The sequence below is a fragment of the Calypte anna genome, chromosome 10 (genome assembly GCF_003957555.1).
Source record: "Calypte anna isolate BGI_N300 chromosome 10, bCalAnn1_v1.p, whole genome shotgun sequence".
Classification (NCBI taxonomy): Eukaryota; Metazoa; Chordata; class Aves; order Apodiformes; family Trochilidae; genus Calypte; species Calypte anna.
Genome location: NC_044256.1, coordinates 4957996 through 4982395, shown reverse-complemented (window position 1 = coordinate 4982395; position 24400 = coordinate 4957996). Strand labels below are relative to the sequence as shown.

At 38.8% G+C, this 24400-nt stretch overlaps 1 protein-coding gene and 1 long non-coding RNA gene across 9 annotated transcripts in view; one reads left to right on the top strand and one right to left on the bottom strand.

Moving 5' to 3' along the window:
• LOC115598823 overlaps positions 1-543 on the bottom strand; it is a 7674-nt gene extending 7131 nt beyond the window's left edge. For 2 of the 3 annotated variants that reach the window (XR_003987953.1, XR_003987952.1), the window contains exon 1: positions 101-196. This is a non-coding gene — a long non-coding RNA (uncharacterized LOC115598823). Of the gene's footprint in view, positions 1-100; positions 197-355 lie in introns of those variants that run through there. The other variant, XR_003987954.1, reaches the window with a different exon arrangement.
• Positions 169-24400, top strand: SLTM (SAFB like transcription modulator). Of its 6 annotated transcripts, none has more exons than XM_030456873.1 (21): positions 169-445; positions 1184-1271; positions 8071-8135; positions 8422-8607; positions 9030-9077; positions 9844-9871; positions 11208-11673; positions 12231-12280; positions 14222-14340; positions 16213-16362; positions 16456-16565; positions 16652-16731; positions 17172-17263; positions 17485-17648; positions 18715-18889; positions 19441-19565; positions 20639-20809; positions 21669-21983; positions 22447-22585; positions 23242-23399; positions 23742-24400. In XM_030456873.1, the coding sequence occupies exons 1-21, from the start codon at positions 251-253 to the stop codon at positions 23848-23850; spliced, it is 3033 nt and encodes a 1010-aa protein (XP_030312733.1). In that variant the 5' UTR covers positions 169-250; the 3' UTR covers positions 23851-24400. The 6 variants fall into 6 exon arrangements, with proteins under 6 accessions (XP_030312733.1, XP_030312734.1, XP_030312730.1 ...); XM_030456874.1 differs by having other exon boundaries at positions 16652-16812; XM_030456870.1 differs by having other exon boundaries at positions 16652-16812; positions 22435-22585.

Here is a 24400-nt window from a genome sequence, read left to right as displayed (position 1 = left end):
CAGCCCTCAGCCGCGCCGAGCGCCGGCCCGTCCTTCCTGGGCGGGCTCGGCCGAGCAGTCCGGCACCCTCCCCGCCCGGCCCGGCCCGCCCGCCGACAACCTCTCGCGGGGAGGTCCCGGGGCCAGGTGAGCGGTACCGCGCCTGCGCCGCGCCCGCAGGTCGGCCCCGGCCTCCATCCGGGTACTGCGCGGCCCGGCCGGGCGGGGGGGTTTCATTGTGCGTGCAGCTGCCGCGCTCAGTCGCTCTAAAATGGCCGCCGCCGCTTCGTCTCCCGCCGCCGCGGGGGCTCCCGCGGCACCCACCGCTCCGGCGGCGGTAGCGCTGCCTCCCACGGAGAGCAAGAAGATCACTGACCTGCGGGTCATCGACCTCAAGTCAGAACTGAAGCGGCGCAACCTGGACATCACCGGAGTGAAGACCGTGCTCATCTCCCGGCTGAAGCAGGTGAGAGGCCGGCACAGGCCGCGGGGGATAGCCCTGTCCGACCTGGGCCACCGACGGGCCGGGCCCAACGCCTCTGACCGCCGGGCTCCGGGGGCGGGGCCGTCGCGGCCCTGCCGGAGGCCCCCGGTGTAGGGGGCGGTACCTCTCCCGGTGCTGTCGCCGGTGTCGGTGTCGGGGGGAGGGTCCGCCGTGACCGGGCAGCCGCGGTGGTGGCGGGGCCCCGTCAGCGGCTGCCGGGCGGCACGCCCCTCTCGGCCAGGCCGGCCTGGGTGTCCGAGCCGGTGCAGCCCGGCCTGGCTGGCGGAGCTCGCCCCGCGGCCTTGAGGCCCGGCCGCCGCCCCGGGTGCCGAAGCTCGTCGGGCGGCCACCAGGGCGAGTCCCGGGCATGGTTGTTGCTGTAGGGCTTCTGTACTTCCCTCACTCCTGTTGTGGAGCTGCCCTTAATGTCATCACGGATGTCTCTGTGGCCTTCTAGTGTTATGTTTCCAAAGAGAAATGTGCTGATCCTTGATAAGCTGTCCTTTGAAAATGTCATTTTAACACCTTAAACTCTAGCCATTTTCGTTAGCTTTCCTTCCTAATTTTCTAGTTTCAAGTGGTTTAACCTGAAATGTTTTATAAAATAAGATTTGAGAGGGGGGACAAAAGTAGTAGTTTGGCTCACAGACCTCTGCTGTTGTCAGATTGTCTAGCTTCTTGCTGAAACACATTAAGAAAATTATTTTCTATCTCATTTAGGCTATTGAAGAGGAAGGAGGCGATCCAGATAATATTGAACTAACTGTTTCGGCTGACACACCCACCAAGAAACCAACTAAAGGCAAAGGTTAAAAATCTGTTGATATACATTACGTTCTGTAGCAGTTTTTGTTTCATATATCACTTTAAAGAATGTGGAACCGCATTGTGTGGCTTGGTACAGTTATGACTTTACTGTTCATGACTTCTGCCATGTAAGACATCTTTTGCCTTACTCAACTGTTGTCAGTCACTGCACAGGCAATGTGTAGGAATGCTGGATATATATAGAAAATGGGTGGATTAATAGGTGTATTATGAGGTGGTGGCTGTACTGCTTGCATATCTTGGAGACTTGTTCTGTGTTTGCTGAGACTGTGTAGATGATCTGTGAGATTTTTGGAATGTGCTGTGTTAACAGAGATCCTGAACATACAGGTGCAAAGTGAGCATAGGAACTGCTGTGCAGCTCTAGTGCTGGGAATTATCTCTGTAGTGCCTGAGAATGTCTGTTATCAGCAAAGGGAGGACTAAGAAAACTAGTTTTTTAACTATGAAAAGGTTCTGGACCTAGGCTAGCGATGAGTGTACCATAATAAGTGATAAGGAGTCACTGCCTGAAGAGGAAGACTCTGTTGTGTGGGCTTATCACCTTTTTTACTGAAGGCAGGATTTATGAATTTCCTCAGTGGGCTCTGAAGATTCACTGTGAACTACCCAAATAAGAGATTCTAGCTTTTCTGTTATGAAAAATAATTACTTAGATTCTAAACAGATTTATTTGGCAGTTACTGTGTTGCCTCTTTCCTTTTGTGTGTTTAAATATTTTTGTGTGAGTTTCAGTTCTGGGAAATTTTTGTTTGGGTTTTTGTTATCTGTTGGTTCGTGAGCATCCATGTTCAAGTAATACTGCAAAAGGAAAAGTCTGTTTTATGTGTAGCATTCTTCACTGAACATACATGTGAAGAATGTTCATACATGTGTTACAAATAACTGTTCTGGAAATGATCAGCCTTATTCCACTGCCACTTAGGCTGAGTTTTGTAGCAGAATTGATTATCGCTGCTTTTGTCTGGCGCTGTGAATGGGGAATTTAATAATAAAATGTCTGCTGAGAAAGTTAGAATAACTTACCTGTACTTCTGACACACTAGAAAAGTGGAAGGAAACTGTTTCACAATATGGTTTCAATTTTATTCTGTGACATTGCTTTGGTCCCTATTCTGGAAAGGCAACTGATGCTTAAGAAAACTACATGGAAGCTAAATAAATACTTCTCTAGTGTTTTGTGTAGATATCTAAATGGCTGCTTGTTCTGCTGTGATGAACACTTGTCTGCTGCTTTCTATCCTCCTGTTCTCCAAACTGGTATCATGATGTACGTGCATAATGTTCTTGAACTGGCTTCTTGTATAGTTACACTACTTGGCTTCTGCAAAGGTGGTTTGCCTACTACTGCTGCCTGAGGCAGGGCTTCAGTAGCTGTTCCCTGCATGACATGTGTGTTCTTGGTAGGCCTCAAAGTAAAACATAACCTTCATAAAGTTCTTACCTGCTCACTTTGCAGGCTCACGAGTTTTTCCTCATTACTTCTTGGATTACAAGTCTTATGAGCAGTTTTTGTGCCAAAAACGAGAGGTTCATGCTGTAGTAATCTTCAAATGTGGAACAATAAAAGCTCACTAAGTCACATAGGGAAAATATTTTCTGATCTTAGTTATTTACCTCTAATTGTAAGAAAGAGTTGGTTTTGGTTTTTTTAACTACTTGTTTGTGTTAGCAGCTGGTTCTGATGTTTTCTCCCTCCCTAGTGCTTTCTGCTGAAGTATGTTACTAGTAGCCAGAAAATATCCCTCAAAACTTGGAGATCTAGCAGTCCATACCCTAATGTGTCAGTAGGAAACTTTCAGAGATATGTGGGTAATGCATGCCCATCAACTGAATTCAGGTGGACTTGAGTTTTCGTTTAAAATTAACTATCTTGATCCTCCTTGTGCCTGTACGTGCTCTTCTATGAGAAATGCTGCCTCCCTCACTGATTTTGTCAATAGATTGCTCCAGGCCTTTTGCTCCTCTCCACAGCTTCAGACTAATACCAGTGGGTCTTTAATTATTTTGCTGCTGCCCAGCAATAAAGTTAGCAGCACTGCTAGTACTACTATTTTTCAGTATATTTCCCCATGCTTTAGAAAAGAGGGTAGGAATATTAAATCCTTGTTGGAGTTACAGAGACAGGGCCAGGGAGTAGAAGTAATGGAGAAGCCTCATAGCAGACAGAAGTGAGGGGGACGGTGAAAGGAGGTTTCCCTTCAGAAAAATTGCAAATTATATTAGATGGCTATCAGTTTTAGATTTGGAGTAACTTTTGTAGCCAATTTTACTGCAGCTCTTAAGGTCTGTAGGAAAAAAGTGAGATGTCAAATTCCCTAGCATTCTGTTAGAAAAACTTGATCTGGAATATTGATGCATGGGGGGGGGGGAAAATGTGTGTGTGAGTGAGAGATTTCTTTTCCCTCTCAGTGCTTTTTCTGTGTCGATGTTGAAAAAAATGGTGAAGAATAGGAATGGGGTAAAGAGTGAGACTTAACTTCCATAGAACAGGATTTTGTCATGGCCCTGTAAATTATTAGTCAACTGAGTATATGCTGCAGACTTTTATCTGCAGTGAGAAATACTGTAGCATATTGATCCATCATCACTTGGTGATTGGAAGTTACTTTTCTGCCAAGTTTGGAATCAGCATGGAGAAAGGACAGATATTAGGCTAATACATTTTAGCATCAGAGTATTAATGTAAGCAAAGATACTTGTTTTCTGATCTTCCAAGTTTCCAAGGCCAGTTAGACACAACTATTACTGTGAGTCTTCAGTACCCGTCTAGTTTCCTATTGACACTCCAATTTGATAATATTGTTTCTTAGATCAAATGCTGGCTTATATTATGTCCAAATAATTTAGGCTTCTTGGTTTAGTTACTTAAATACCAAGCCTAAGTTGTACACTGTTGGCCTTCAAAAGGAGGGCAATGGGGGAAATAATCTGTCATGATATCATCTGTTATTCAGGAATACTAAAATATTTTAACAAACTCTTTATTTCTTCATTTCTTCTTCTGAGTTGTTAACATCTGTCATTATAGTTCTGTGATTTGATTCCTGAAACTCTGTGCTGTGCTGCTTCCCAGAGGTAGATCAGAGTTCACCTACCCAGTGAATCATCACTGAAGAAATATAGGGATTCTCAGCTGGACTGAAAATAGGTGTTTTGTGGCCCTGTTGCAGACATCATGTAACCTGTGGGGTGCTAGTACAAATGCATTGATTTAAATATTGAAAAGGTGTTTGTTTGTTTTTTCCTAAACAAATATTTTTCAGAATAAGTTTTCTAAATTAATCATCCTGACCTTTGCTGACCTGCTTTTTAAAATTCTGTTTTTTTTTTTAAGGTGAGCGGATAGCTTCTTTGTTGCTTCTTAGTGGCTGATTCTGCTTTGCAGTTGCTGAATAAAATAGTAAAGACTGAAAAGTGACTTCTCCAAATATTCTTGAGGGAGGTGTGTACTTGCACACAGTGCTGCCACACAGATAGGGCTCTTAACATTACAAGAAATGACTGCCTTGAATGTCTCATAAAATAGATCTGTTAATTTATTACAAAATTTGGTAATTTTGTATTTGACCAGAGGTATTCAATCACTCTCTATATACCTGCAAAATTATAAATATTTCTGTCAAGATAAAACCAATACTCTATTATGAGGAAATTAATACACTCTTCTCTTCTGAGAAAAGATTTGTGTAAATTATTTGTAAAGAGAACATTCCTTTTAAACAAGACTTTTTGGTTTTTTTCATGTCAATGATTTGTAGAAAAGAATCTCTGGATGGATGGAGGGAGATCCTAAGCTAAAGTACCCAAACTCAGTATTGATGATAGAAATTTAAGATACTGTGGGTTTTAGTTGACACTTGAAAAATAATATGCAGACTGAGCCTTGGAAACACTTTGCATAGATGGTTCCAGTATTTGAAAATTTGTTTCATTATTTAAGTTATAATATATCAGGCCTTATTGAAGTGAGATATGAATGATGTACAGCAAACTATAGGTAAAGCTTCTATGTGCCTTCAGATAAGAAGTAATCTTGCCACATACTTGCTGAGTAATTTCATTAAGGTGGGAGTGAGTGTTGTGTCTAATTTTTAATTATATGATTGAAAATTATCACAAATCTTATGGGGTGATCACAGCAAATCAGTGATTCTCTGCGTCTGACTTTGCAAAGTAGATGCTTTAAACCATAAATAAGAACAGTATCCAGCAGACACTTCAGGAGACAAATTTTCTTGTTACCCTATGATACCATTTAAGAATACAGAAATGTAACAGGTTAATTTACTTTTGTTAATATTGTGACATTGCAGCAGACTTCTCCTCCCCCGTGTTTTTGATGGATCTTTAGCATCAGGTCTAACAGAACCCTGTTTGGGGTTTCAGTAGCAATGCCAGAAGAATTGCAAGCACCAATTATTCCAGAATTTTATGATGAGTGTGTCACTCTGATTCTGCCTGGGATGCAGATGTCTAGTTTGTTTAAGGCTTGTCTAAAATAATCTTCTGTAATTAATTCTCTATACACTCAAGTAGCCAGACTTTCGCATGTAGAGAACCATGAATAGGTAAAACAAGCTTATGACACTGTAAGGCTTGTAAATGAGATGAAAGCTATAGCTGCATGGTGTTAATCCAACATTTGAAAGATGTTCTAAATCTTCTACTTACTTCTAAGGAGAACGTTCATTTGCAGTGTAAATACTCTGTTGAAATTCTGTGGTGTGTAGCAATTGCCATTGCCAGAGAAGAGTTTGAGCATAGCCTATAGGAGGGTGCCATCATTCCAAGGCAGATCAGTATTTGTGGTGTTAGGCACCCTGATTTCTGGTTAGTGCTGCTTAGACCAATAGCCACTGTGTGCCTGTGCATAAATTTTATTGTATTACAACTTGTGTGACCTGAGACCTGCTATGCCTGTTGTCTGCAGAAGGTCCAGCTTTTCTGACTGGAACTGTTAACATGCCTTATGATCCTCATTATTTTCCTCAAAGTGATAGCAGTCTTGAATAAGTTCACAGAAGCTGTCAGTTTCTGACATGTTTGTTGCAATCTGACTTTAGTTCAGTGAAATTAGGAACTGAGTGTGTGTCCCAGAAGCCCTTTATGGATGAGTATCACTGTGGAAAAGTTTTCAGTTTTTGTGGACACCCCCTTTTTAGCAAGTTACTGTACTCACATCTGAAAACTACCTGTACTAGGACCTTGAAGTGCTACTTCTGAGATCAGAGTAACCCAGAACAGAGAACTGACAGAGAAGGCAAACTTCCCACCACTCTCTGGCTTGAATTGGAAAAGTGAAGGTCACTGCTCAGGTCTCCTATGCCTTGGAATACCCCTGGTGCTCAGAGAAAATGGGACTTACTGCAGATACAGACAGACAGATTAAAATAAGGCCAATGAAAACATGCATTCCTGTCTGGGTTAATATAGCAGCAAACAAACGATAGGAGCAGCTTCATTTCTGGTGGTTATAACTGCCTCTTAATAAGGACAGGCCAATAAAATATAGTTAGGTCTCTAGCTTCTTTTGCAGCTTTGTAATTTACTTTTCTGTTCCTTACCAAGTCTGGGCTCTAGTTTACTTGCCAGATTTCCTCAGGCAAAATAAGTAAATAGCTTTCACTATAGTACGTTAGGTAGTTGCTAAATACACCTGGCATCTGCTGTGCATGTTTTCCTGTCTCTCTGTATGCTGCCTGGATATGGGATGCAGGAAAAAATTGGACTTTGTGGTTTAACAAACTAAAAAACTGAAATGTGAGAGAGGGTAGCAGAAAACCAGTAAATGTGTTTAGAAATCCTTGCAATCTCATTGCTTTTTAATGTAGCAATGAAAATTATTAAAAATATCCGTGCCTGTAGATTCTGTCACAAAATGCTAAAATACTAGTGTAAAATACAGGTCACTCCTGCTTCCAGACATCAGCTGTGAAGCACATTAAAAAAAAAAAAAGTATGTCCTTTCCAGTGTAAGTGCATTCCTCTTTCTGGGGAAAGCCAGCTGCCATGATTATACTTGTGCTGCTGACTTTTTGCACCAAAATCTCACAAACCTGTTGCATTACAAATATAAACCAGGAATGTTTTGTTTGTTTTAAATGAAGTAAAATCAGCAGCAAAATCTCTCAGTGCACTTAGGTCTGAATGTTTAGATAGATCTCCCAGTCACAGAAATAACTTCTGCTGTGTGTCTTTTCCTGGAGGCTCATGTGCATCTGATCTCAAAACAGCAATATGCTCTATATAGGAGAACTGGCAGTGCCACCTTTCTTTCAGTGAAAGGAGTAAAACCAGTTGTAATCCAAATCAAACTGGAACAGAAGTCTCTCTTTTTGCTTCTAGCTGAGAATTTTCCAGCTTTGAAGTGCAATTAAAAACTGTCTATGAAAGATTATGGAAATTAAGTGCTGACAGAAATTGGATATTCCAGGTAGCAGAAATATCCATGCTCTATCAAACTTTGGTTTATGTTTTCTTTTCTATTTTTTTTAATACCTACAGAATTGATTTAGCCATTCATTAGAGGATAAAGGGGTAAGGGAAAATGTGATGTCAAAAACAAGTGTTAAGTGCTCATCGTTCATGCTCGTGACATTTTTTCTCCTTACCTTAAAAATCCTCAGTTTTGTGAGGGTTATATTAAAGCAACCAGTTCAGATAAACTGAGAATTTATTATTCAGAGAATAATAAACTAAGCCCAACACATATTGGTATTGAAAGGAAGTTTGCTCTATGTAGCAGTTGTACTCATTAATGTTTCCTGTCATTCCAGGTAAAAAGCAGGAAGCTGATGAATTAACTGGTGATGCATCAGTTGAAGATGATTCCTTTGTCAAGGTAATAAAAGTATGTAATTTTTTTTCTTAGTTTATATTTAAGTTCAATGCTTGGCCTCTTCTTTTTCAAAAAATAAAAAAAAAAAGCTTCCTTTATGCTAATACATGTGGCAATTTTAAGCATTTGTTTTCCTGTGATCACAGCTATGATGCCTCAGGGGAAAGTGGGTGTTTTAAACATGGCATGAATTTTTATTACAAATGTGATACAGTATTTTGCAGTGCATTTTTTCAGAATACAGCAAACACCCTTACTTATGCCAAATACTTTTTGTTCACACCAAAAGGAAAGTGAATTGGAGACTCAAGATGCAAGTGATCAAGATGGAAATGATGAATTAAAAGACTTCAAAGAATTTGTTGAAGATGAGCACTTGAATTCTAAAGACCTATCATCTGCAGAAAAGAAAAGGTACCATGACCTGGAAGCAGCAGAGACAACAGAAGATGCAGAAAAGGACTCTGAAAGTCAGGTACTTTGTTTTATTTTACATGTACATTTTTCTTCTTGTGTCTGTATTACTAGGCAGTCAGAACTAGCTTTTCAATTTGTCTTGCATGATTATCTCAAAAAGATAATTTGGTACTCTTTTCTTTCTGTTCTCCTTGACTTGTTTTTGAATAGCCCTGAAACAAATGTGGCATTGATAAAATACTGCCACAGTCTGTACAGAGTTCCCAAGTGGTCCTTTTCCTTGTTACTAGTAGTGACATGCATAATCTGAACACTGAACTGAACTGAAAGATGTGAGTAATGAGAACTACTCATTGATGTTCACCTTATTGTGTATCCCCTTAACTAAAATGTTTTCCGAGGTAACTGAATCTCTTGATTCAGAATGCTTAAGTGTATCACAAATAGTTTGCTGAGCAAGTCTCTTTTATGTTTTTACAGGAAAATGAAGGTCAAGACATAGAAGATTACACTTTTCCAGCTGTCCATGTAAGTTCTAAATCAATTCTGTTAAGCTGGTTGTCATGTCTGTGCAGTTGGAAAAGATGACTTTAAATTGGCTTTTTGTTCCAGCATGCGTCTTAGAGAGTCAGATGATGTAATACAGTAAAGGTAAAGAGTATTGGAAGATTCCATTCTTTTTTTTTTTATAATGCACATACTTGTGATTTCCAAAAAAGATGTCCTATTTAAATGAAAATTTCTATCTATAAATTGGGGGTATTCAATACATAGACTTAGCAAGGAATATTTTTCGAACTCTCTTAAGCACTTCAGGGGGCTGTGCCAAACACTACCAGTATACACAGCCTGTGTGGGAGCTGAGAACTCGTGTTTTAATGTATAAATTAGCCATTGGAGAGTGTTTTCCTCTTTTTTTGTTAATACTAATATCTGTAACATCTTTAAGTTCATAAATTAATTCTGAATTACATTAGTTGATATCTGAAAAGGGACATCTCATACGGCATGTCTTGCTCAGCAAACTTAATGATAACTAAGTAAATACCTATTGAAAATCACTGTTTCATTTTTAAGCAACTAGTGGAGGAAGCCTACGTGGTTTCTGACTTCTGTCTTAAACTTTTAAAGCTGGTGATGGATTGCTTGCATTTCACTGAATTTAGTAATCAGCAGTGTGATATCCATCCTCAAGGCTTTAGCAAGACATGGTCGATATTCTGTGGAAAATACAAACTGTTCTGCTTAAAGTTTTAAAGTAGGAGACATTGAGTTTTGAATCCTTTTCTTGCAGGATGGTGAAGATGAAGAAAATGAGAAAGGTATGTTTAAAGTTTATAGAGTTCAGAGGTCTTTAGTCTGGTAGAGCAGTTGGCTTTCTCTTGTAATATTAAATCTCCTTACTAATATTAGGCTTGTCTCCAGTACTAAGAATCAGCTGTCTCCTTATTAAGCTCAGCACCTGGAATCATTGCAGTCAGTGGGTTTATTTCACTCCTAAGAGTTATTTTACTCTTAAGAGTTGGTTACAGTATTTAATCAGTTACTATGGTGGATGCATAATACAGTTGTAATACTGATTCCTAAAGAAAAGCATAGTATTTAAGGACTCTGATTTTAATACACGGTAAGTTTTGATGCTAAAACTTCCAACTTGCACTGCAGTGACTGATGTTTAATTGAGTGAAATTACACCCTTACACTGGACTTGAGCACCCAACAAATATATGGACCATCACCTGCTTGGCTTATTGTCACTTAGAAATAGCATTGTATATAGGATGGTAAAACAAGTATTTGGAAACCTGTGGAGTGGCTACCTTTTTTTAAGCTGTGCTCATTAGTCAAACTATAGATGGAATGTAATGCATTTTGGGCAGACAGACTTCCTGGGTGGAAGTCATAAGGATTCTGCACATTGTGGACTGGAAAGGACATGGAACGCCATCACTTTACACAAGATGGAATAAACACATTACTGAAGTTACAGGACAAAACTGCAGACTCCATGTTTACGAGGGACCCCATGGCTGAAGTGTCTCATCTGCACAAATCCAAGGATACCGTTGGAGATGCCTGTGCGGGACTGAGATGGAAAATCTGCCTGGTGGATGAAGACTGAGAGCCCTTTGCCTGCGGACTCTGGATTAAACCTCGCGCCTCCGCTTTCTGCAGCAGCCTTGTACGGCTCACTTGACTTCCAAACAACTGCTTAGAAAGGAAAAGCACAAGAGCACTCCAGTGTGTGGAAGACAGACTGTAAATCCTTATGGATATGGAAGAAGTCCTAAAATCGGGAAGATTCAAAGATGGATTAAATCAAACTGTGAGCGTCCAAAGCAACCGTTTTCTTCTGGAATGCTAAATGCTAAACTGGAAAATGGATACTTCTTATGAGGAACGGGTATCTCCAGGATGGAACCATATTCCCCCTCCTAATGTTTTGGTATTTGTCTCTAGAAAATGTGTGTTGCCATGAAGAATAAGTGATCCCGGGTAAAGGATTTATATTTGTGTTAATACACCTTGTGTTTTTTTCTAACCTTCCATCAGTGCTAATAACTGGCTTTGTATTTTCTAGGTCCTATTCTAGCTTATGCATATGAAATTGTTTAAACTTCTTCTTTTGCCATATTTATTCCTGTTAAATCCTCTTAGATAAAGCAGGTTCTGGTGATGGTACACAAGAAGTATCTAAACCTCTTCCTTCAGAAGAAAGCCTAGCTGAGGCTGATCACACGGCTCATGAAGAGATGGAAGCTAACACCTCTGTGAAAGAAGCTGAGGATGATAACATATCGGTTACAATCCAGGCTGAAGATGCCATCACTCTGGATTTTGATGGTGATGACCTCCTAGAAACAGGTAAAAATGTGAAAATTACAGATTCTGAAGCAAGTAAGCCAAAGGATGGGCAGGATACCATTTCACAGAGCCTGGAGAAGGAAGGCAAGGACTATGAGATGACTGAGAACCATAAAGATGGTAAGAAGGAAGACTGCCTGAAGGGTGATCCTGTCAAGAAGGAAGCCAGAGAAAGTTCAAAGAAAGAATCTGGAGACAAAGAAAAGGATACTTTGAAGAAAGGTCCCTCGTCTACTGGGGCCTCTGGTCAAGCAAAGAGGTTTGTTTTTCTATGTCAGTTCTTTACGATACTGAGTACCAGCATTCAATAAGATCACTCTGCATTAAGGGGGTAGCAGCAAGAATCTTATAATTAGTATCCTATGCTCCTGCCTATAGATTTTTTTTTGACCGCCATAAGTTATTTTTTAAAATCCAAGATCTTCGTATAGACACTATGTCCTTCTGATTGCATTGTCGAATTGTCAGCATTTATTTATTTTTTTCAAATTGATGATTTTTAAATGTCCTTGTGATGATGGTAATGAACAGCTATCAGTTCTAAGAACACAAAATGAAGTCAAGTCCCCGTCCTGAAATCTGGAGAAGATTGCCATATATCCACTGAATAGAGTTGTCAGAAAATCTAGATCTTCAGGCATCTTGGGGAAAATCAGTGCAAGAATCCATAAGGGAATCATTTGTTCAAATATACAGTCTAGCCCTTTTTTATTTTTTGAAATGTTAACTTGTCTGTTAGTATTAGCAGTATAAAATGCAACACTTGCCAAGTTCTGTGTTTTCAATTTTCTTCTGATTTTTAATTTGCTTCTCTAGCTCTGCTAAGGAATCTAAAGAAAGCAAGACAACATCAAAGGATGATAAAGGTAACTATTGCAAATTAGGGTAATACTGTTTTGAACTAAATGATTTCCTGTTTGAGAAGTTGCACACCATTTATTAAAATGTCTTACATGATTGAATTCATCCATCTGTAGTAAATAGTGCTAGAGGTACAATAGTCTCAGTAGTTGTTAGCTTTATATATGTCTGTCTGTCTTCTGTTTTTTTTTCTCCCTATGCCACATTCTTGTTAGGATTGAAAATACTTATTCTAAGGACTCAATGAAAATACATTCTCCTATTTCAAAACACTGTTAGGAGCAAATTCCACTTAACACTTACCAAGTTTTTGTTTTGATAAGAAGGTGTAATTTAAAGATATGCTTACCTTAAGTTACATGCTTTGGGTTGGTGTTACATGCAGAACAAGTGAAAAATTACAATTACTTCAACATAATACCAATAATTTTTTTGTCTTAATTTTAGCTCATTTTTAAAGAAAATGAACTCTCAAACAAGTGTAACAGCTAAGATGCCAGCTAGCAAAATTGTACTTGTGGCTGTGTAGTGCATTAAAGTCAGACCTATTTGTCTGTCTTGGAGTTTCAGTCTGTTACCATAACCTCTGTATTATGATTACAAACACACAGTGGAGATGAAGAGCATGTTAATGTCACGAGTGTACTGATGCTTCATTGTTGAACAAATGCATTTGTATAAGCTCCTGTATCTCCTTTTGGCTTCCTAGCTCTCTGCCAGAAACCTTAGTCCCAGAATCTCTTGCTTATCACTAATGGAAGAACAGACCTTCACCTGATAAATAAATTTCTGAGGAGAAATTTTCTTGGCAGATATCTCAGTCTTTCTGTAGATATTTGTCTATTCATGATAGCTACATGCTAACAATGAAATGAAGGTACAGCAAATCACACTTTGATCTGCTGTCATAACTGACAGTAATAACTGACATCAGCCTGTCTTAAAATACACAGCCAAAGCCAGTATGGTGGCTCTTTAATGATAGTCTAAATGTAGCATGGTTTATCAAGTGTATCACAGTTTATCAAGGTATCTGGGATTATCAAGATAAATCCTAGTTTGATAGTAACTGACATTTGTTGCCTTTTTCACTTGATGCATTTAGAAAGAAAACAACACTTTTTCTGCACAGTGGTTAAAATAACTTTTAAAACTCTGCATACCAGCAGGTTTTTCCAACTGTTTAGCTGGAGATGCAGTTCTGGTCTTGCCTGTATGGCTGCATTTTAACACACACAGCAAACCAAACTAAATAATGTAAGACTAAAAGATGCTGGGAGTAAGATTACACGAATCTCTTGAGTTTTTAACTCTGTGCTGTTGCATATATGAGGAAGGGGGTGGTTTGCCTTGAAGGCACTGGAAGTTTTTTCTAGCTTTTCTTTAGTATTTTTTGTTTTGATAGATTGCATCCAGTTCTACATCCAGTGGCATTTTTAAAAAGCAGCTCTGGACAGAGGGCAGATATTTCAAGAAGTTGTGGAAATTAACCATATTGTTCTGGAGGCTAGGATTAACTAAGTCTCCTCTGTTTACCTTTCTGCCATCTCTTTGGTACTTCAAGTCGTGTAAAGACGTAGTGATGAACAAATGTTGGATGCTAAAAAAGTTTTTCTGGGATGGAAATTATTGATGAGAACCAGAAGGTGAAGCTGGATATACATACCCAAATGAGGGTGAAGCATGCACTTAACATTTGTCATTTTTTTTCTAGCTCTGTCATTAGAGTATGGGTTAGCCAGGATGTTGGTCTCAATGCATGGGTAAATGAATGAAATCTTATGGTATATATTTTTTTTATATAGAATTCTTTTCAAGAAAGGTAACCGGATAAACAGTTACTTAAAGGTAACAGGCTAAGTTTCTCTTTTCAGCAACAGTTTAGTTAAATATTCATGGTACCTTGTTTCCTTAATTTTTTGGCTTTTTTGTAAAACTTGTTTCAGGAAGTGCAAGCAGTGTTAGTGGTAGCAGTGGAAGTTCAACTAGGAACCTGTGGGTTAGCGGACTGTCTTCCAACACAAAAGCTGCTGACTTGAAAAATCTCTTTGGCAAATATGGAAAGGTATTTCATGGGGTGTATTGCCATGTGTGTTGTGTGTGTCTCTTCCCTCCTCTATTCAGTTAGAGAAATTGAGAAATACTTGATTTAAATAAATCCTGAGATAAAATGTCTGACCAGGGTAATCTAAACAAACCCTATTGTTGCCTCCGACAAGGCGTGGCGACCTGGTTCAAGAACGACTCAGCAACCAACCCCAGGTTGCCCGGGCCATCAGCTCACAGACATCAATATGATGGACAGCAAATGGCCTTTATTGTTTATGTTACACCGCATTTTATAGCCTAGGTTTACATCGTCATTTCCGTCTGCTTGCGTTAGGGACCCGTCCCTATTGGTTGTCAGGAGGGAAGCCCTATCTTAACTTTCCGTACAGCACGATATCTTCCGGCTGCCAAACCTTAACTGCCACATTTCAAACCTAAACTACCACACTGCAAACCTTAACTACCACACCCTATACTTTCAGCATCTAAACTAAGAGTGCATGCTTACAGGGAGAACCCATATGTGGATTTTATAAGAATTTTTCTTCCACTGAGATAAGATAAATACAAAAGAAGTGTAACAAATACGACTGTTCAGGACCAGATTTAATTTTTTAATTTTTTAAATTTTTTATATAATGATGTTCTTTTGGAGAAACATTATTTAAGATAATGTGCTCAATAGTAAAAATACTATGTAAACTGTCTTCAGCTGCTTTGGCTGACTCTTTTATAACGTGTTCTCAGGGCTTGTGAATGGGAAAATAGGTAAAATATGTAACAGTTGATGTCTCTTCCTGTAGGGGCTCTTTTAATGTCTTAATTTTTTACAGGCTGCTTAAAGTAAGTCTGTTTTCTTGGATTATGGTTTAATTTAAAATACAGATTCCACAGAGCAGAGCAGAATCAATACCAGCTAGGCAGCCTTCTGAAAACTGTTGCAGTTGTTTTCATTTGTTTCAAGGGAGTTACACATAACTATGTGAATTCATGTCCACAGCCTGTGCAGTTGTGACATTATTGCAGCCTGGAAACTACTTAGAACCTTAGCACTGTGCATATCAAGTATGTGTACAGATTTTTGGTTATTCTTTTCCTAATAAATGAAGTAGGTGATTTTATTTGTTGCCTTCACAAATGTTGAAACCTGAGAGTGTATTTTCTTAAGACTTCCAATTAACTTGCTCTTTTTGCTGTAAAGGTGCTTGGTACCTGTATTTATTTAGCTTCCCAGTTTTAAATTAATTGAGAAACACTTAATTTATAAGGAACTGTACTATTACAGGCTGCTAGAAAGGTAAAATTGTTGCATTAGAGCATGACTACACCAGAAGACTGGCTCCAGCAGCTATATAATTCCAGCAAGGACCAGGAACATGAAGCTTTATGCTTTCTCAGTAGCAAGTGTCAAAGAGCTGGTTGCTAAAATTGCTTAATCTGCAAATGGGCCAGATGCCTTTGAAGAACTGGATACTTTACTACTTAATTCTGTTTATACCTCCCTGCCTTAAATTGGCAGCTACTGCCTTGTTGTTGGGGTTCATCTGTTGGAGATATGCCATCAAATTCAGAACAGTGGTGTTTCCATGAATGCATTTTAATGGTGACTGTCAAAAGAAGCATTTAGATAATATGCATGAGGGTGTAACTGGTCAAAACAGCACATAAGCATTAATATGGCTTGATGTGAAAGTTGGGATAATGTTCTCAAAGCTGCAGCTTCCTTTGGAATTCTATCCAAGTGTCAGGCTTTCCAGTGAGGACAGCTTTTTATTCTTGTTGGGGTGCTTTTGTCTTTTAAATACTAGGAGCAAAATATTATTGGAATACTATTGCTTCTGTACTAGAAATGTCTCCCTCAAAACCTAAATTTTACCTCTTTATGTAGGTGCTTGGTGCCAAGGTGGTCACAAATGCACGAAGCCCAGGGGCAAAATGTTATGGCATAGTCACAATGTCTTCTAGTACAGAAGTGGCCAGATGTATTGCACACCTCCACCGAACAGAGCTGCATGGACAACAAATTTCTGTTGAAAAAGTAGGTTTAATAAGATGAAAACTTCTTCCAAAACAGACTAGCTTATACAGGAATCTGTATTAACCTATTTGCTTTTTGGAAAAAAATATATAGGTGAAAGGTGATCCCTCCAAAAAGGAGATGAAGAAGGAAAGTGATGAGAAATCTAGTTCGGGTAGAAGCACAGGAGATAAGAAGAGTACATCAAGTGATAAAGCTAGCAAGTAAGAAATTTCATGTGTTGTTTCAAGTTATGAAAATCCTTTAAGTTGAATTTTCCTCACTGTATTTGTCTTTCTTTCCTAACAAGAACTCCATCAACCAAAAAAGAAGAAAAGAAGTCTGAGAAATCTGAAAAAAAAGAAAGTAAAGAAGCCAAGAAAACAGAAGGTAAAGATGAGAAGAGTGATAATGGAGCAAGTGGCCCTAATCAAGAATCCACTAAAAAAACTGAAGAAAAGAAAAGAATAAGTATGCAATATAGCCATGTTTCCTCCTGTTGAATCTGTGTGTCTGACTTGTTTTGGGGGCATGTTCTTGCTCTTACCAGAAACCAGACAATGAAACACCTGTTTGTTTTTTTTTTAGACTCCAATAACATTTATTACTTAAGAGCTGATGTTAAAGCTTCCATATTTTATGTTACTACTTAATTACAGACATGTGCTGGTATGCTTTTCCTACCAGTAACAGTTCAACATAGAGATGCAGAAATTTCTCCAAGGATAATCTGTAATAGGCAAATACGGATGTGTGCGTGTGTTAAACTTCTTTTTTCTTTTTTCTTTCTCTTTTTTTTTTTTTTTTTTTTTTTCTTCGTTCTTCTCTAGGTGGTAAAAGCCCAGGTCAAGTTGTAGTTTTAGACCAAACAAAAGGAGACCCAGGCCACACTAGGACAGTTAGAAGGGGAAGGTTTGATAAAGTAAGTACATAGATTTGATGCCATCCTTAACTGATTTGATACTACCTTAGAGTTGATATTTTCCCTGAAGAGTCAATAAATTATCACAAACTGTTAAGCTCAGATAGAAGCTTCATCTGTTTTGGGATAGCTAAGTAGTTAATGATACTTGAACACAGCATCCAGAAATCTCCCTAAATGAATGAGACTTCTGAAATAACCATTGTGATCTCTATCTATAGCCACAGATATTGAGGAACAAAGATCGTATTATTCAAGATAAAGTGAAATTCAGGGAATACAGGGGTAGAAAGGATATCTTGCCTTTTGAAAAGATGAAGGAACAGAGATTGCGAGAACACATGGTTCGGTTGGAAAGAATACGACGAGCTGTTGAACTCCGAAGGTAGTAATTCAACTTTTTGCTAAAGGCTATTTTATACATGAATTGATCACATATCTTATTAAGAAAACTAATTAGAATGCATTCTGTGAAGTGTTCTACTCGGATGTTAAAGTCTGGGACTCTATCTAACAATACCTTTGTATGAACTAATGGACCCCAAAACTTTTGTGTTATTTTTGGAGTAGCCAAAACATGTACTCACGTAGCATAGCGTTTGTGGTAGAGGTTCTGTGTAATCCAAGTCTTACTGCATGCCAGTTTTTGGTTTTTGTTTCTAAAGATGAGTTGACTGGGAGATGTGTAAGTAGTGTTTGGAGGTTTTTTGTTTTTCTTTTTAAACAAAGAATTTTTGCATACCTAAATGACCAATCAAGCATAAGACATCCTTGTCCCTTTATATTTAAAGGGACTGACTACACTCCTCTGTTCTGCTCTTTTTATGTGTACAAAACTTTGCAAAGGATAGTTTGAATTACTTGTGTTGTTAGTTGCATTTTCCTAAGCATAGGAATTATCAGCAGGCATAAAACTTAAAAAGAAGAAATGTCTTTCCTGCTTTTTGTAAGCTCTATACTATAAGAGATTGGAAAAGGAAAGAAAAGTGAAGTTGTTGACAAGTAAACCTAACCTGTGCAAGTCAGAGTGGTCATGTTATTCTGTCTAATTTTTGGATGGAAAACAATAAGTAAATTTTTCATTAGATTGAAGAGAGAGCAGGAGCTAAAATAGCAAGTATTTTAAGATCCAAATCTCATTGTATGCTAAGCAGTTGTCTGCAAGATGGCAATGTTCAGTTTTGAGTCTAGCATAAAATGCACCATGTGTGATGATTCCTGATAAAATTTTTCCAAGTATCTGCTGGCTGCTTAAATGTTTCTGTAGACTCTGTTAAAACCAGTTTGGCTCTTTGAGGCTAAAATCAGTAGACTTCTGATACCAGGACCTCTGTCAAGAGCTTACTCTCAAAGTTTCTTTAATGTCTGTGCATAAGTTGATGTTCTCTTTGGATGAAAACTTTTTTCAGATGAGTCTGTTACCTCTTTTTATTATTTACCCTTTTCTTTAGGCGAAGAGAAATTGCTGAGAGGGAGCGACGGGAGAGAGAGCGCATCCGGATAATGCATGAGCGGGAAGAATGCTTGCAGAGAGAAAGGGAACGGTTAGAAATTGAGAGGCAAAAACTAGAGAGGGAAAGGATGGAAAGGGAGCGTTTGGAAAGAGAGCGTGTTCGTATTGAACAGGTATGCATATTATATTTTGGACTGTAGTGGAATATAGTTTTGGATTACAATGCTGTTTGCACTTTCAGTGGATTTTTTTTCTTCACCCTTCCACCCAAGCCATAAAAAGCAGCCAAACATTACAATATCCACAGTGTACGATAACAGTAATCTTTATCTTGCTTGACTTGTGAGTAATTTGCTGGCAGATTCTTGCTGCTGGTTTATGCAGTGGCTGTACCTGTCTTGCTCATACTAGTCTCCCATAACTTTAGTAGATTTTCCTAGAGAATGTTACTGGAAACTTAATGTGTTTCTGGACAACAAATACAGTACAACAACAAATACAAGATGTTACCTGGAGGTATTTCTGTCTAACAGCCAATAGCTTCTCCAGATCTGTTGTCTACTTCTAGAGAAGTATTCCTTAAGCTTTTTAATCCTAGATGCTATCCAGGGATTAATTGTATCAGATAGGCTGATGCTATCAAGTATTAATTCTGTATGTTCAGTGGGGATCTCTGATAAAGAGCTGTTTTGTGATGTGTGTTCACCCTTCCCTTTCACGGCAGGAACGTCGAAAAGAAGCAGAGCGCATTGCTCGTGAAAGGGAGGAGCTTCGACGGCAACAGCAGCAACTTCGTTATGAACAGGAAAAGAGGAATTCTTTGAAACGTCCACGTGACGTAGATCACAGGTAACTCATTCTCAAGCCATTGTTTTACAGTGCTAAGTTAAAAAGAAGCAGCTAGCAGCCTTATGTCAGTCTTGAAAATGCATTTGTACCTGAAGTAATTCTTTACAGAACTGGATTTCTCCTATTTGGTTTTGACATCAGTTTGTGCCAAGTGTGAAACGTACCTTATCTGTAGGAGAGTTTTGAAATAAGAGAAGCATCCTTTGAATTAGTTACTGTATGAAAAGCACAACTGTCCTGGTTGGGCTAACAGTCTCTCTCCTTTATTCATTCTCCTTCCTTTATCAGGGAGGAGAGGATGCAGTCTTTTGCATCTGTCATTAAACTATGACAGTAACGAATTTCAGTGCATTTGCTTAGAAAAGCAGCCTTCATGATTGACATTTCTGTTTTGTTAAGAATTCACATTTCTGGTAAATGGATGGTTCAAGAAATCAGTGTGATGGCTTTTAGTTTTTACTGAAGCTAATGACATGTATCATGTGCTGTCTGAGCCACATGAATTAAACTGACTTTAGTTTTTGTTTGGTGGTAAGAATAGGACCAAGGGTCTGAGCCATAGAATTGACATAACAGTGGTACAGTGGAAGTAAGTGTAAGTCATCATGGTAGATACAGGAGCAGAACACTAATATTTCTCCACCAGAGGAATAAAGACAGCTTCATTTTTCAAGGCTACTGATCATATACTTAAATATCTCATACACATATCATAGAGACTCTGTGCCTGAATGTTTCTAGTGAGCAAGGTTGTGACATTTCCTACACTATTCTTTGCTGAGAAAGCTGTTCTGACTTGAGGGTGTTTTGCTTTGTTTGATTATTTCAAGACAAAATTTTGTTTCAGTAATGTTTCTGTTGGTGTCTGTTCTGTTTACTAAACTTCATTTTACACTTCAGAAGGGGGGTGAATTTTTTCCCTTCAATTTCTTTGGTCAGAGTGCCTTTGTAAGTGGCATTTCAGAGGTCAAAAGATTATTTGTAAAACACACAACTGACTAAATAACTTTCTGCATATTAGGCCTTGATTTGGATACGTGTAACTGATGAGGGTTCATTTGTTTTGCTTGAAGGAGAGATGACCCTTACTGGAATGAGAGTAAGAAGATGGCTCTTGATACAGATGCACGTTTTAGTCATGGTTCAGATTACAGTCGCCAGCAGAACAGGTTTAATGATTTTGATCACAGAGAACGGGGACGGTACCCAGAAGGTTCTTCTGTTCCATCATCTTCTTTTGATAGGTAAGTTGAAATAATAGGGCTGGTGTTTGCTTGCCAACATCCCTATGGCTTCCACTATCAACTGTTCAAAATTTTAAATGGTTCTAAAGGCATTATACACTTCTGATGCAATAGAATTGCAGTAATTGCAGTAGTGTCCTGACATTTTTTGTGTCCCTAGCACTGACTATTTACGTCATGGAATCCAGTCTGTGTTTCTGTGAGGATGAAAATTAGCTGCCTAGTATTCTTTCTTGGGTAACATTTCAAAAGAATTTTTGCCCTTATTCCCCCAGTAAGTAGATTCCAATAGATTGGATTTCTCCTACTTGGTAACTCATCTCCTTAAGAAAAGAGGCTAAAAGCAACTGATATAATGAGAGTTAAAAGCATCACTTGCTTGAGTCACATTTGTCTGGGTCCATGCAACTGTGCAGTAAATGCAAGTTCCAGACTCAGCTGCATTTTTCCATTAAACATTTCCAATAGCCATTAAGACTGTATAGTTATAACTTACGGACTTCTGCTTTTATGCTGCAGTGAAGTAGAATTCCATTTTCTAGCTGACTTGAGAATCTAGCGTTCCCTATGCTTCATACTAGCCAAAAAGTATAATTAGCAACTTTGATTAAAGTTGCTAATTAATTGATTAAATTACACTAACCAAAATAGGAACAGATAAATGCATAAAGAGTTAAACTGGCTATAAGACCTTGAGTTTTTACAGAGAGAACTATTGATCTTTGAGATCTATATCACAGATACAGTAATAAACATATAAATGTAGTACTTTTGTATATTCACACGTGGGCTCACATGTGCAGAGAAATGGCAAAGCAGGAAACAAGCAAATGACTTTCTTTCTACTTCAACAACTTAGGAGAGAACGTTTTGTAAATCAAGGTGACGTGAAAAAGACTCGCCCAACAGCACGAAGAGAAGATCCAGGGTTTGAGAGATATCCAAAGAATTTCAGTGAGTCCAGAAGAAATGAACCACCCCAACCAAGAAGTGAACTTCGAGATACAGACAGACGAGAAGTGCGAGGAGACAGAGATGACAGAAGAACGGTGATAATTCATGACCGGCCTGAAATACCACACGGGCGACATCCAAGAGAGACTGGTTCAAATCCACCTAGGCAAACAAATTGGAAGAGTGAGGGAAGCATAAGCACAGACAAACGGGATGGCAGGTAAGTTTGCTGGCTAACTAACAAACTAGTGAAAGTACTGATTGTTGTAGCATTTATCTACTATATATCTACTATAGAGTAGTAATTCCTAAAGGATTGTCTGTAAAGGAGAACAGACCCCTCCTAGAGGATAGCAAAATCACTTCCCAAAAAAACTGTGTAGGTTGTTGCATGTGCTAAACTTCATCTGTAAATTTGATGCTGACTCCCAGCAATCTTTTCTTAATCATCTGTAGCAACATATAATAAGGAGGGTTTTGTGCAAGAATGCTGATGTAAGCAAATTACATGAAAGCTAATTATTTAGAGACACACAGATCGAGAAGAATGTTTCAAAGTTGCTAACTGTAAATTGCTAAGAACCTTAAAAGCAAAAGGGAATCTTTGAAGTTTACATGTGCTGTGATCTAATACTGATTCTATTATACTGAACCCCAAATCTTGATAAAAGCAATTTTTACAGAGGTGAGAGGCCGGATCGATCAGGAAGAGAAGTGTCTGGACACGTGAGAGGGGCACCTCCTGGCAGCCGCAGCAGTGCCTCTGGGTATGGCAGCAGGGAAGGAGAACGAGGAGTGATGGGAGAAAGAGGTGGAGGACAAGTGAGTCAGCTTTTTGTGTTTGTGCATATAGCATCACATAAAGCATTACCAAGCACTCTGGCTATTTTCGGGTTACTTTGTTATAAAGGTTCTCTTTTGTCAGGTTTTTTAACAAGTCAAGAAATTGCAGAAAACATACCCAGTTCAGGTTGGTCAGAACAAAATCCTGAACAAGGTGCTGATTAGGTTTTTAAGAAGTTGTTTTCATCTGCTATTTTTAGGGTCTTTCCCTTTCACTGCCTGCTGCTTCCAGTGCAGTTTGTAATTGTGAACTGTAACATGCTACCAAGAGAAAAACTTTCTCTTTAAAGTCTATAGGCTAAATGCTCCATGCTGCAAGATCCTAAACATTTTTAAAATATGTTTCTGTGGCTAATGGAACATGCTTGTCAGTGCAGAATTGAAAGTAAAACTTGAGTGAATGGAATTTCACTCTGGTGTACCCAGACAGTCACTGCAAATTGGTTGGTTTGTTTTTGTTATCTGGAGCTATTTTTAAGCTAACTCTTGTAAACATGGGTTAGCTGCCTGTGGACTGAAAACTTGAGATGCTTGACTTTTTTGTGCATATATAAGCAGTAAGCTTGAAAAGCTTGGGTTTTGCTGGAGACAAAAGATGCCTTTCAGTCTGAGACTGAGGATCACTTTCTCCCCAGCACTATAATGAGGACAGACACGTTGTTGAACGGCACAGTCGGGAAACTGGACCAAGAAAAGAATGGCATGGACCTGGTTCTCAAGGAAGTGGGTATCATGACACAAGGAGAATGGGAGATGGCCGTGGAGGAGGTGGCATGATGTCTCCACATACAAGGTACAAAAACTATTCCTTCCTCTTAATTTCCTGCTGAGCTCTCAAAGCTGTGGTTGTGCTTAGGAAATCCAATAGCCTCAGTGCAAGCAGCATTAACTTTCTGTGGATGGGTTGCTGTGACACAATATAGAAACCATCTTTCCATTGGTTCTACAATTGTCCTACTGCTAGTGGCAGTATTGTTCACCTGCACAAAGCAAGTGACTTCTTGCAAAGTTTCTTTGCAAGGTTTCAAGTCTCTTTAACATTTGGTAAGAGTGGTATGAGAAATAACAATGTTCTTCTTACCTGTACACCAAGAGTTTAGATACTTAATACTTTCTTTAAAACCTTTGTTTCCAGTAACTCTTCACCAATTAATAGAGTTGTACAGATCACAGGCAATTCCATGCCGAGGGGGAGTGGCTCAGGATTTAAGCCATTTAAAGGTGGACCTCCACGAAGATTCTAAGATCTACAGCTGCTTGGTTTCAAGATAACTTATTGAAATCTCTTGTAAACTTTCTCTGATTAAAAACAGGAAATCTTGTCTGGAAGTCCTGGTTAAATTTTTTTAATTTAACATGATTACTTTCCTCTCAATTTTGGAGGCATTTTAATAGTTATGTTGTAATTTTTGGATAGTTTTTGTGTATCTTTGATAAGCATTTTCCCTGAGGCACTAGAGCTGTGTAAAAAAAAAAAAAAATTGGAACCAAAATATTTGTTAATCCTGTATAAAAGAATAGTTTGCAGCTGTGTGCTAGTAGTTTGATTTACCAACATTAGCTCTGTGGTGTCATGCTTTAAAGTTAGCTACTTATCACAACATACACAACTATAACCTCCATTTTGAAGGTTGTCCAGGCTCTTATCTCTGCTTTCTAATTTGTAGAGAAATACAATTGTTCTTTCATTACTGGGTATTATGTAACCTATTTTTGCAGAAGGTACTGTTACATTGAGTGCATTTATGTGTATTCTTGCAAATGTATTCTTTTGAAATAAACCTTCATATTCTG

Bases quoted from the DNA above. Each gene is read 5' to 3' on its own strand.
- SLTM (XM_030456869.1), top strand. From the start codon at position 251: ATGGCCGCCGCCGCTTCGTCTCCCGCCGCCGCGGGGGCTCCCGCGGCA. The intron at 9,872-11,207 runs GTATGTTTAAAG...AAATCCTCTTAG, and splicing joins AGATGAAGAAAATGAGAAAG to ATAAAGCAGGTTCTGGTGAT. The intron at 17,264-17,484 runs GTAAGTACATAG...CTCTATCTATAG, and splicing joins GAAGGGGAAGGTTTGATAAA to CCACAGATATTGAGGAACAA.